Source organism: Hemitrygon akajei, chromosome 14, assembly GCF_048418815.1.
Source record: "Hemitrygon akajei chromosome 14, sHemAka1.3, whole genome shotgun sequence".
Taxonomy (NCBI): domain Eukaryota; kingdom Metazoa; phylum Chordata; class Chondrichthyes; order Myliobatiformes; family Dasyatidae; genus Hemitrygon; species Hemitrygon akajei.
Genome location: NC_133137.1, coordinates 21,576,555 through 21,589,150, shown reverse-complemented (window position 1 = coordinate 21,589,150; position 12,596 = coordinate 21,576,555). Strand labels below are relative to the sequence as shown.

The following is a 12,596-nucleotide window of genomic DNA, read 5'->3' as shown; positions in this document are numbered from 1 at the left end:
CCAGTTTCACTCTGACTCCTCCTCCTCCAGCTGCCTATCACCTCTCTCATGATTCTGCCTTCTACTACCGATAGTGCTTTCCCCTTACATTCCTTCTTCACCTTTCCTGCCTATCCCCTCCCCCACCCCTTGATCTTTCCTCTTATTGATTTTTCACCTGGCACCTTCTACCCTCCCCCCACCTTCTTTGTAGGGCCCTGCCCCCTCCCTCTTCTGTCCTGACGAAGGGTCTCGGCCTGAAACGTTGACTGCTCGTTTCTATGGATGCTGCCCGATCTGCTGAGTACCTCCAATGTGTTGTAAGTGTTGCTTGTCACTTAAGTTCCTTGCTCACTACAACACAAATCCGAGATAATGTCACTGACTTGAATATCATACATGTCAATCAATTCTCTGAACTTCAGGAAAATGTTTCTGAAGCAATACTGTGGACTTTATTTCCTTCTGTTACCAAACAGTTGATTTAGCACTTACTGTAATTTATCAACCCAAGTTCCTGAGATTAAAACATTATGGAATCCAGTTTTCTCACAATTTGTTGAATTGTTGACTTCATTCTATTATGCTGAAAAAAGCATATTTATTTTCTTTTGGTTCATAATCTCTCCATAAAATAAACATAAAACATTATTTGGTAATCATAACCTTTTCAGGTCAAAGCAGAAATGAGCACTTTCAAAACATTAAGGTCATGAGATTTTTCAATATTGATGTGAATACAAGGACAGCAAAGATTAAAAAAAAACGAAGTGAAGTTGAGATGGGATGCATTGAAAATCATGAACAGTTTATGTTGATAATGAGGCTGAATCAATTCAGAAAATCTAAAAAAGAAATGGGGGCAAGAGGCTACTTGGCTGTTTCAGACTGTCATGCAATTAAAAAAATGGCTTATTGTCTACCTCAAACTCTATTTTCCCAGCTGAACCTGATTTCTTTAAATCTGAAAACAATTAATCTTTGTGTTGAGTACAAATAACTGAGCCTCCACAGCCCTCTGTGTTAGCGAATCCCACTGATTCACTGCCCTCTGCATGCCTGCATTTGTGGGGGAGGGGACATGGGGAGAGAAAAATTCTATTGAATTTTGAACTAAATATCCTACCCCTTATTTTGAGAATTAGTTAGTTCTAGACTCATTAGTCAAGTAAGATATCCATCCCATTTCTAACATGTTCAAGCTGCAAAGAATTTTCGACTGTTCAGTGAGATCACCACTCATTTTTCTAAATCCTAGAGAATAAAACCCATCCTCTTTAATTTCTCCCCTTATAATAAAGCTAGCATCCCACTAACTGGTCTAGTGAATCTTCACTACATACTTTTATATTTTAAGGCATGAAAACTTAAAACTGTGCTCAATGATCCAGGTATGGTCTTCAGGTAATTGTAATAAGCTGTTTTTACTCTTTTATTCAAATCCTTTGGACTGAAGGTTATCATTTGCCACCTTAACTACTTGCCTAATCAACATGTCAGCTTTCATCTGGATGTCTTTAAACATAAGTTCCTAATTTCAAAAATTATACTCAGTATTTCCATGTTGCCTTCTGGTGGATTAATTTCTCCCCCCCCCCCCCCCACTCCCATTGGATTCCAACTGCCAGATTGCTGTCCACACACTCAGTTCATCCATCTTTCCTTGCAGCCTCTGTGCTTCCTCATAAACTAACATTTATTTTTGTGCTGTTAGCACACTTAACGATGTTATAGTTACCGGTAATCCCTTCAACCAAATTGTTGGTATACAGTAGATTGTCAATAGTTGGGTTCTTTCACATAAGATCTTGTAATACCCCCACTACCTGCAGCCTATGAACGTGGGAAGGACTTTTTTCACTTCTACTTATTACCATCTGCTAACCAACTTTCAATATATGCAGTTATGTCAGCCCTGGGTCCCATGTGCTGTAACCTTGTTCATCATCATCCTGTGTACTCTTTCAACAAAATCCAACTATCTAGTGTACTAGATATCTTCAAAGTACTCCAATAGTTAACTTGTTATAAATGTTATACAAGGATGATGTTTTTTCTGTCAATCAATAAATTCTAATTTTCAAATGTTATGCCTTGAGTTGATGATACATTGTTATTGTTTTAGAACAATTTTTTCTTTCAAGAAAACTTACTACTTACCAAAATGCATGTTTCTCTGATTGTCTGTGTGACTTCTACAATTTTAGCTTGTGGGTTTATGAAGGAACCATATTTTGTCCACTTCACCTCCAGCATTAAAGATTCAGGAACTTCACAACCACATCTCTGTAAGAAGATGGTGCTTCAGTTATTTTGCTAGTTGGAACAAGCAATGAAATCATGCAAATTGTCAACCTATAAAAATATTAGAAAATGACATATCAAAACCCTGTGTAATAGTTGTACAGCAGGGAAACATGCAATTATGATGCCCCATCCAACCTAGTTCCATTTGTCACTGTTTGGCCCTTAATATTCTAAATCCTTCCAATCTATGTACCTGTCTCCCTGTCTTTTAAAAGCTGTTATTTGTACCTGTCTCAACTACTTTCTCTGGCAGCTCATTCAACATAGATACCAGCTTTTGTGTTTTTTTAAAATGTTGCCCCTCAAGTTCCTTTTAAATCTTTCTCCTCTCACCTTAAACCTATACCCTCTGGTTCTTGATACCCTAATTCTGGGGGATCAAGTCCACTCAATCTATGTCCCTATGTCCTCAGCCTCCTGCACTCCCAAGAAATAAAGTCTAAGTCTGTCCAACCTCTCCCTAACTCAGTTCCTCAAATCCTGGCAGCAGCCTTGTAAATCTTTTCTGCACTCTTCCCAGTTTAATAACATCTTTCCTGTAGAAGAGCAACCAAAACTGAACACAATACTCTATGTGGTCTCTCCAGTGCCCTGCTCAATTGCACCATAATCTCCCAATGCCATTACTTCTGAAGGCCAGTGTGCCAAAAGCTGCTTTCGTCACCCTGTCCACTTTCTAGGAATCATGTATTTGTAGTCCAGAATCCTTTGTTCTGCAATACCTCCAGGGCTCTGCTGTTCATTGTGAAAGTCCTACTTGTTTTTGACTTTCCCAAATGCAATATGCATTAACCATGTTGGCTACATTCTTGTCCAAATTGTTAATTTGGATGACAAATGATAATGGGCCCAGCATTGAACCCTGAGGTACACCATTGGTCACAGGTCTCCAGTTTCAGAAACAACCCACTATTATCATCTTGCTGTGATTTCTAACATCCAGCCAACTGTGTATCCAATTAGCCAGCTCTCCCTGGATCTTGTGTGATCTAATCTTTTATTAAAGTGAAGTCATGTCTTAACAACTGCCAAACAGCTTCCATGCACCAAAAGCAAACACTGAGTCTCATAGAGTCTCTTTCCTTCAAATTTAAAGTATCGAATCACTTTTTAAATGTATCTTTAAGCTCAATCTTCCTTGCTTTTATTTGGCTTTACAACCAGATATGATTAAATATTCTAATGCTTGCTGATTTTTAAAACCTGTCTAACTCAGAGTCAGTCATACAGCATGTGAACATCAGGTCCTTATTGGCCCAATTTATCACATGACTAGGATAGCCCATCTAAGCTAATCCCATCTGCTAGCATTTGGCTCAACTTTTTAAACCTTTCTAACCTATGTACCTCTCCAACATCTTGTTGCAAAAAGCATATTTGATTAATGATTTTTGAATGTGTTTAAGCAGAAACATTTTCAGCCCATGTGATCCTGCTAGCCGTATTTTGTTGCTGCTATTAGCACTCCGATACTTTCCATCAAGATGTAGATTAAAAACTGACCTCTTCATATTTCTTCAAGTTATTACCTGAATTATTGAAGTAGCTTTTTGGATGGTCACCCAGTCTTTCACATTCTGCACAGGAGTGTTTCCAAACGATGCCACACTTTGAGGAAAGTTTTGTCCAATTAACAGATTTCTGATGATAAGTGACCACTGATGGCATGTTGTGACGTTGGTTATTCTTTAGGGATAAATAAGAAAAATCTCAGTAGTTCATCCATGCATGTTGTCAAAAAGGCTGTATTGCTTGTGCTCCCTCAGATTGGATGGAAAATTTTGCCCATGAGATTGTTTATTTATTTGTTTTGTTAAGTGGAGTCAAGTCACTTCTATTGTCATTTCGACCATAACTGCTGGTACAGTACATAGTAAAAATGAGACGACGTTTTTCAGGACCATGGTGTTACATGACACAGTACAAAAACTAGACTGAATTATGTAAAAAAAAACAACACAGAGAAAGCTACACTAGACTACAGACCTACACAGGACTGCATAAAGTGCACAAAAACAGTGCAGGCATTACAATAAATAATAAACAGGACAATAGGGCAAAGTGTCAGTCCAGGCTTTGAGTATTGAGGAGTCTGATAGCTTGGGGGAAGAATCTGTTACATAGTCTGGTCGTGAGAGCCCGAATGCTTCGGAGCCTTTTCTCAGACAGCAGGAGGGAGACATTAGCAAGGCCAGCATATTTCACCAAGGGAGGTATTTCTTCCCAATCCTTATTGCCCTTGCAAGATAAACTGAACTTTCAAATTAGAATGGTGCAGAGCTTAAAGGAGAACCTGAAGGTGATGTGCTTCCACACATCTGCCAGTTTGCCATTCTTGGTAGCAGAGTTCGTATGTTTGGAAGTTGCAGTCAGAAGCCTAGGTAACAACTTCACATGTGTAGATGGTACATATCACATTTTTGTGCTGTTAGCAAACTTCACAATGTTATATTTAATCCCTTCAACCAAACTGTTGGTATATAGTAGATTGTCAATAGTTGGGTTCTTACACACAAGATCTTATAATAGCCCTGCCAGCTGTAGCCTGTGAATGTTGGAAGGGCCTGTTTCACTTCTACTTTTTACCATCTGCTAACCAACTTTGAATATCAGCCCTGGGTTCCATGTGCTGTAACCTCGTCCATCATCATCATCCTGTGTAGACTTTAACAAAATCCAAATACACTATCTAGTGTACTAGATATCTTCAAAGGACTCCAATGGTTAACTTGTTATAAATGTTATATAAGGATGTTATTTTCCTTCTTCTCTGTATCAATCAATAAATTCTAATTTTCAAATGTTATGCTTTTAGTTGATGATATATTGTTATTTTTAAAACAATTTGTCCAGATGGTACACATCACAATCTTTATGCATCACTGCAGACGGCATATATAGTTAAGAGCTTAACATGGTTCCAATCAAATAAGTTGTTATGTCCTGAACAGATAAGAAATCTTTGAGTGTTGCTGGGCTTGTAGTTACCTAGGCTGGGGGATATTATTCCATTATGTTCTTGACATGTTTTGTAGATGGTGCATTCCCTGAAATAATCAAACAGGGAATATGTGTTCTACTCCTTAAAGAACGTGGAGATTAATGTAGTAGAGATCCACAAAAGTTTTCATTTAATTTTCATTTAAATCAGAACATTACTGGTCTATTATTATTGAGCATATCCTTCCTCCCAATGAGCTTCAAGACTTGAGGCCGAGTAACAATCCTTAATAGTGCCATAGTCCAAAACTTCAATTCAACTGTCAGTACTATGTCACAATGACTCGGCCCAAAATATTCAGGTTTTCAGTGACCTATTAATTTTATAATTATGATCCAACATTCCCCACTGCTTGTCTTTGGTCTTTAATGCTATTTCAATTCCAGATTTGTACAGTCCTCTAAACCTTAACTTTATTTCTCCTGTTAAGAACTTCTTTTACATCATCATCTCTTGCCTATTAACCATTCTTTGCTACATGCTAATTTATAGCAGTTGCATAATATGACAGATACAGAAATAACAGAAAATACAGAAGATACAGAAAATAACAGAAATAATTATCACAGAGAAATGCAATATAAGCATTACTAAAGAATTCCATCACAGAACAATCAGGCAAATTAAATTTAGAAATGTGTTTTATAAATTTGCTTGAATCCATTTAAAATTTTTCATTGTATAGTGATGGATTTTCACTTGCTACCTGGCAAATCAAACTCTTGGTAGGAAGGCCTACCACCAAGTCCCAAGTAAAGAATATTTTACTTCTCCATATGCATTGGTGCAATATCTAATCAGCTCAACTCCACCTACCTTGGGTAATCATCAGCAGAGGAAGGAAGTGAGGGAGGCAAGCACAACTCAAGCTTAGAAACATTATCTCACTCTTTTTCTCTATTGAATAATGGAGCCCCTCCAGCACAGGTGTAATATAGTTTGATTTTCCTGGGATTAGATTATATCACACACAGGCTCACAAGATTTCTGGTGTAAAATAAGCTCTGTGGTGATGCTTCAGAAGTACTTGTTAAAGCTACTGCAACAAAGAGGAAGAATGCTCAGTTAAAAGAGCTACAAAGAGTGAGAGGTACAGTGCTAAGGCTTGGTAAAGACTGGAGCCTTTGCCGGTACTTTTAACCATATTGGAAGAGCAAGGGATATTCTGTGTAAATTTATTTGTAAATTCAGTGTCTCAATTCTACTATCATCCCCATTGTTTGACTATGGATGTCCTGGTAATAGAAACAAGGTAGAAAGAAATTGTACAGAAAGCTGTGCCTCCTCTCTTAATTCTTTCCATTGCTAATGTTTTACCTGAGAAAGGTGAGCCAGATATATCCCTTACATTGATATAGGAGGAAAATTTAGCCTTGTCAGTGAGTTAGTGGTAGGTCTTGTTATGTTTCTTAACTATAAAACATAAAACTAATCAAAAGAAAAACACAGGGAGACCGGGAGCATGATTCATTATTACTTTAAGTGAGGTGCCCACTTCTGACGTGGTGGCATCATGACGTAAGCCATTCACATACTTTTACACATAACCCACAATTAATTATTTAAACAAATAAAAAAAAGTTAAATCGGACAATATTTACAATATTACTCAAATATTAAATGCATGACACTGCTCCCTACTTAGTTATACACTCCAACTCAATATAGAATTCTTCTCAACTATCCACAGCATAGCAAATTTGAAATTGCTACATTCAGGCCTAACAAGTTCATCGCCGTGGAGGATTTCTTACTCTTGTGGGATAATGTCTCTCCTGACAAGGGAGGTTGTTTGGCTTAGCAGGAGAGACTTGTGGCTGTGAAACAATCTCAAGTTCTGGACCCTCATCCACGGTGGCTGTAGGAGTTGGCTCTGGGGCTACAGAAGTGGTTCTGACAGTTCTAAATACCTTTTCTCTGGACTTGTTGGCATCCCAAGCAGTGCATGGCAAACTGCTCAATCAGCTGATCTATCCTAGGCCACCAAAGCTTTCATGTTGACCACACCTAAATGACTAGCATATAGCTCCTTCAACACTTTAGCTCTTAACTTGGATGGTACAAAAACTTTCCACATAGGGCAACTCACGACAAGAGCAAGTTCATCCTGACACTGGTAAAAGTGGGGGAACTGGAATTTCTGCTGCACATTCCAGCCATTTTGGGTGGCCATGCAGATCTGAGACAGTGCAGAGTCTTTACTGGTTTCCCTTTGGATCATCCCTGCCAAGGTAGAGAGATTTTTGATTTGTGTTAGGGAGAATACGTCAAGAGGAGTGTCCGTTTTTATAAAATTTTCCTGTATTTCCAAGGGTAAACAGGACAATCCATCAGCAAATGCGTGATTGGTTGTCCTCTTGAATTCTATATTGTAACTTGTGTCCTCCAAGAAACAGAGCCCATCCCTGCACATGTGCTGTTGCTGTTAGTGGGACACCCTTCTTTGGATCAAGAATGGACACTAGTGGTTGATTATCAGTAATGAGTGTAAATTCTCTCTCATACAAGTACTGGTTGAAATGTTTTAACACCCCAAACCAGACTCGAGGCCTCTGTCAGTCTGTGGGTATTTTTTCTCTGCTGTAGTAAGGGAATGTAATGCAACGTTCAATTCCATCACTCATAATGTGACATGACTACACCTATACCATAAGGCATCACAGGCAAGCTTCACTGGACGATGTGGATCATAATGTGTGAGTACAGAGTCTGATGTCACCATTTCCTTTGCCTTTTGGAAAGTCAGCTCACACTGCTTTGTCCAATGTCATTTATTCCCCATCTGTAGTAATCCATTCAAGAGGTGGAGCACAGTAGCCAGGTTTGGCAGGAACCTGTTATAGTAATTGACAATTCCTAAAAAGCACCACAACAGTGACATGTCCTTTGGCCTTGTGGCATCCACCACTGCTTGAATTTTCTCAGCACACTTCTGTAATCCTTGTGTGACCACAATAAGTAATGCTTGGTTTAAAGAATTCACATTTATTGCATCATGCTCTGAGCCCCTAATCTTCTAATTTTTTTAAAACACCGTCCTGAGGTTTTGGAGATGTTCCTTGTCATCCTCACCAATAACAATAATGTCATCTACAGTTGAAGTCAGAAATTTACATACACCTTAGCCAAATACATTTAAACTCAGTTTTTCACAATTCCTGACATTTAATCCTAGAAAACATTCCCTGTCTTAGGTCAGTTAGGATCACTACTTAAATGTCAGTATAATAGTAGAGAGAATGATTTATTTCAGCTTTTATTTCTTTCATCACTTACCCAGTGGGTCAGAAGTTTACATACACTTTGTTAGTATTTGGTAGCATTGCCTTTGAATCGTTTAACTTGGGTCAAATGTTTTGGGTAGCCTTCCAGAAGCTTCTCACAGTAAGTTGCTGGAATGCTGTTCCATTCCTGAAGTCAGGTGTGTAGGCCTCCTTGCTCACACACACTTTTTCAGTTCTGCCCACAAATTTTCTATCAGATTGAGGTCAGGGCTTTGTGATTGCCACTCCAATACCTTGACTTTGTTGTCCTTAAGCAATTTTGCCACAACTTTAGAGGTATGCTTGGGGTCACTGTTCATTTGGAAGACCCATTTGTGACCCAGCTTTAACTTCCTGGCTGATGTCTTGAGATGTTGCTTCAATATATCCACATAATTTTCCTTCCTCATGATGCCATCTATCTTGTGAAGTGCACCAGTCTTTCTGCGGCAAAGCACCCCCACAACATGATGCTGCCACCCCTACGCTTCATGGTTGGGATGGTGTTCTTCAGCTTGCAAGCCTCACCCTCCAAACATAACGATGGTCATTATGGCCAAACAGTTCAATTTTCGTTTCATCAGACCAGAGGACATTTCTCCAAAAAGTAAGATCTTTGTCCCCGTGTGCACTTGCAAACTTTATTCTGGGCTTTTTTATGACAGTTTTGGAGTAGTGGCTTCTTCCTTGCTGAGCAGCCTTTCAGGTTATGTCAATATAGAACTCGTTTTACTGTGGATATAGATACTTGTCTACCTGTTTCCTCCAGCATCTTCACAAGGTCCTTTGCTGTTGTTCTGGGATTATTTGCACTTTTCATGCCAAAGTACGTTCATCTCTAGGAGACAGAATGCATCTCCTTCCTGAGCTGTATGACGGCTGCGTGGTTCCATGGCGTTTATACTTGCGTATTTGTACAGATGAACGTGCTACCTTCAAGCGTTTGGAAATTGCTCCCAAGGATGAACCAGACTTGATATCATTTTCTGACCTCAATCCAATAGAAAATTTGTGGGCAGAACTGAAAAAGCATGTGCGAGCAAGGAGGCCTACAAACCTGACTCAGTTACACCAGTTCTGTCTGGAGGAATGGAACAAAATTCCATTCATGTACTTTTACATATTACCTGTAATAAATTATTTATATAAACAAATTCTTAATCAACCAATATTTATAATATTACTCAAATATTACTAGGAATATTAAATACACAACAGGTCTTTTCACCAGGAGTTTGATTTATAGATATTATAGTTTCCATGGAAGTTTGCATTAGATTACCCAATGAAAATTACTTTACATTTAAAAAGAAACATCTTCTATGGGCTTTTAAACTCAAGAAATTCTGCAGATGCTGAAATCTTGATCAACACACATAAGTTGCTGTAGGAACTTATCAAGTAAGGCAGTGTCTATGGAATTGAATCAACAGTTGACATTTCCGGCTGACACCATTCATCAGGACTGGAATGGAAGAGGACTCAAAATGTTGACTGTTTATTCCCCTCCATAGATGCTGCCTGACTTGCTGAGTTCCTCCAGCACTTTATGTGTGCTTCTACAGGCTTATACACGGTATCTCACTGAATAAATGCCAGGATTGTATATCCATTGACGTGTGTTAAAGAAAAATCAAATTATTTCACCAGACCTACCGCATAATGCAGCCAGAGTTTAAGTTGTATCCAAAAAGTACTGGCGTCCGGAACCCTACCATCTGTAGACAATCTTGGTTGGCTGAACTCTTCATGACTGTCAGCTGCCCAAATCTGTTTTTGCTTTGAATTATACCAACAGTGGAAAGACTCAGTTAAGCAAAAATATTTGAATAAAGCAAGGAAAAATGGGATTTCTGGAAAAATACTAAAATGAATCCTTCTTAATTAAAATTGTAGGATGCCAAACACTGCAGCTTTGGAAAGTTTAATTAAGTCCTGATATATTAGTTTGTAAACCATGCTTGCTTTGAGAATACCTACATTTTTTTAAATTTGTAGATTTTGTTGTGGCCTTCTGGGCAAGATGACATGGATCTGCTTACTTCCCAAAGTTAAATATAAAATTGAATTAATTTAAAATGAAGACAAAAAAAACAAGATAAACCAGCCTGTTTGAATGGAAACAAAAAATGGAGTAATCTTGATTTGATGTTGTCAAAACTTTCAAACATATTTCCACACATTATTGAATGGAGTATTCCTGTTTGAGGAACAAATATAGATGTCAGATTGTTTAGCAACTTAGTGTAGAAGGAGATGAATTACTTTTGCATTATGCAAGTGGCTGAAAGCAATGCAGTTTTATAGAATGACACTGAAAAAATTGACTAAAGAAAGCATCACCAAATCAAAATTCCAAAACTGATAGAATTGAAATATAAACAAAAAGATTGAAATACTCAGCAGCATTAGTGCAGAATTACTGAGACAAGCAAATAAATAAAATCTAGATGAAGAGGAGCTGTAATTAGCAAAAGCAGAATTGTTACCAACAAAAAAGAGACATTGTAATGATGTCCAATTGTTGAACTTAAAGCTACAATTTGCGCACCTGAAATAGAAGGTATTCTTTCCCAAGATTCTGTTGAGCATTATTACAACAGTGTAGGGGACCAAGAAGAGAGATCAGATTGGGAGTAGGTTGGAGAATTAAAACGAGTGACTATTAACTGAGGATCATGTTTGCAAACTCATCAAAAGTTCAACATTTGTGGCAAGAGACTGCATCGTAATAAGTGAGTGCTAGATGCTAAATTGAACAATTTACAATAAAATCACGATCATCTGGAAGAAACACTGAGGTCTGATAGGAAAGGAAGAAGGTAAAAAGGCAGGAGCTGCTTTTTAGTCTTCAAAGGAGAAAAACTCAAGTTGAATTATTCAACCTCCAAGAGGACCACAACCTTGTTGAAGGGTTTGGAGACTTGCATGTCTCAATGACCCAGAGAGCTACGTTGGCTGGTGTAAGGGCTTTATGCTTTGGTTTTTGGTAGGGTCACTCATGCCAAACAGGTCAAAGGGTAGACGCTAGACGAAGAGTGGTCCATCGATGATCTAGGTTTAAGGGTTCTGCTCAGGGCTAACAATCCTGACTGGTCAAACAAACTTGTTACAGAAATAACAATGAAGATTCCCTCTACATCGGATGGTATTCCGGAGCCTCCACCCGGGACTTGCATGACTAACAGTTGTGAAAAACAAGAGGAAGCTACTGACACCATGAAGAAAGTCCTGAACACCACCAGAGATGGAGGACCTTCATTGCTGCCCTAATCGTTGTGTATACAGTATTTAGTTTATACTGTAAAAGATAACTTGCATGGAAAGGATATGTGGCATTTGGTCCAAATCCAGCCACTAGAGGGAGTCCAACAATGTAGCCAGGATTTCCACTGAAGGGAACTCCCACTGTGTTTTCCTACAATTTAAAAGGACATTTATGAGTAAACAAAAAAAATCCTTAAAAAGCATCCTTAAACGTGACAACTTTGAAAATTACAATAAATACACTAAGCTGGATGTTGGTCTGTTAAAAGGATTAATGCTGTTGTTCTTTAGAGTAAAATACATACAAGTTTAATAATGTCAGTCAATTAACAATTTCTTTCAGTAGGCTTTAAATGGCACAAATATATTGGGGGATTTCCTAGTGAAGGTCATCCAAGGCTTTTAAACTTTAAAATTCAGGGGCATAACATAATGGGTTTGAGCTCCATACAGGATTTGAATACAGCTATAAGGAAAGCACTAATGAAGTTGCTGTCCTTTAGTTTGATATTAATGATGGCAACCCCACAACGGTAAAGTGAGGGCTTCACCATTGTACCAGTGAAGTAATATCATGAAAAAAATGTATTATTCATCTCCTTACTGCTTGAAGAATTCTGTTTCTTCACTTTGCTACGTTTTCCCACATAATAATAACTCATCACATGTGAAGTACTTTGGGACCATTGAAAGCAGATAAAATGTGATGCAAGTGCAAAAGCAAGTTTTCCTTATTAACTTTTTTTCTATACATCAGGAATAAAATATAATGTTTTTGC

General features: G+C 38.2%; 1 protein-coding gene across 2 annotated transcripts in view; it reads right to left on the bottom strand.

Moving 5' to 3' along the window:
- The window catches only part of LOC140738390 (tectonic-1-like), a 42,644-nt gene that overhangs the window by 6,483 nt on the left and 23,565 nt on the right, over window positions 1-12,596 (bottom strand). Inside the window, exons 10-14 of one of the 2 annotated variants that reach the window (XM_073065629.1) lie at window positions 11,887-11,968; window positions 10,207-10,351; window positions 3,816-3,972; window positions 2,140-2,265; window positions 475-565 (exon numbers count right to left, since the gene is read on the bottom strand). In XM_073065629.1, the coding sequence (XP_072921730.1) occupies window positions 503-565; window positions 2,140-2,265; window positions 3,816-3,972; window positions 10,207-10,351; window positions 11,887-11,968 (573 nt within the window). In that variant the 3' untranslated portion in view covers window positions 475-502. The remainder of the gene's footprint in view (window positions 1-474; window positions 566-2,139; window positions 2,266-3,815; window positions 3,973-10,206; window positions 10,352-11,886; window positions 11,969-12,596) is intronic. The other variant, XM_073065628.1, reaches the window with a different exon arrangement.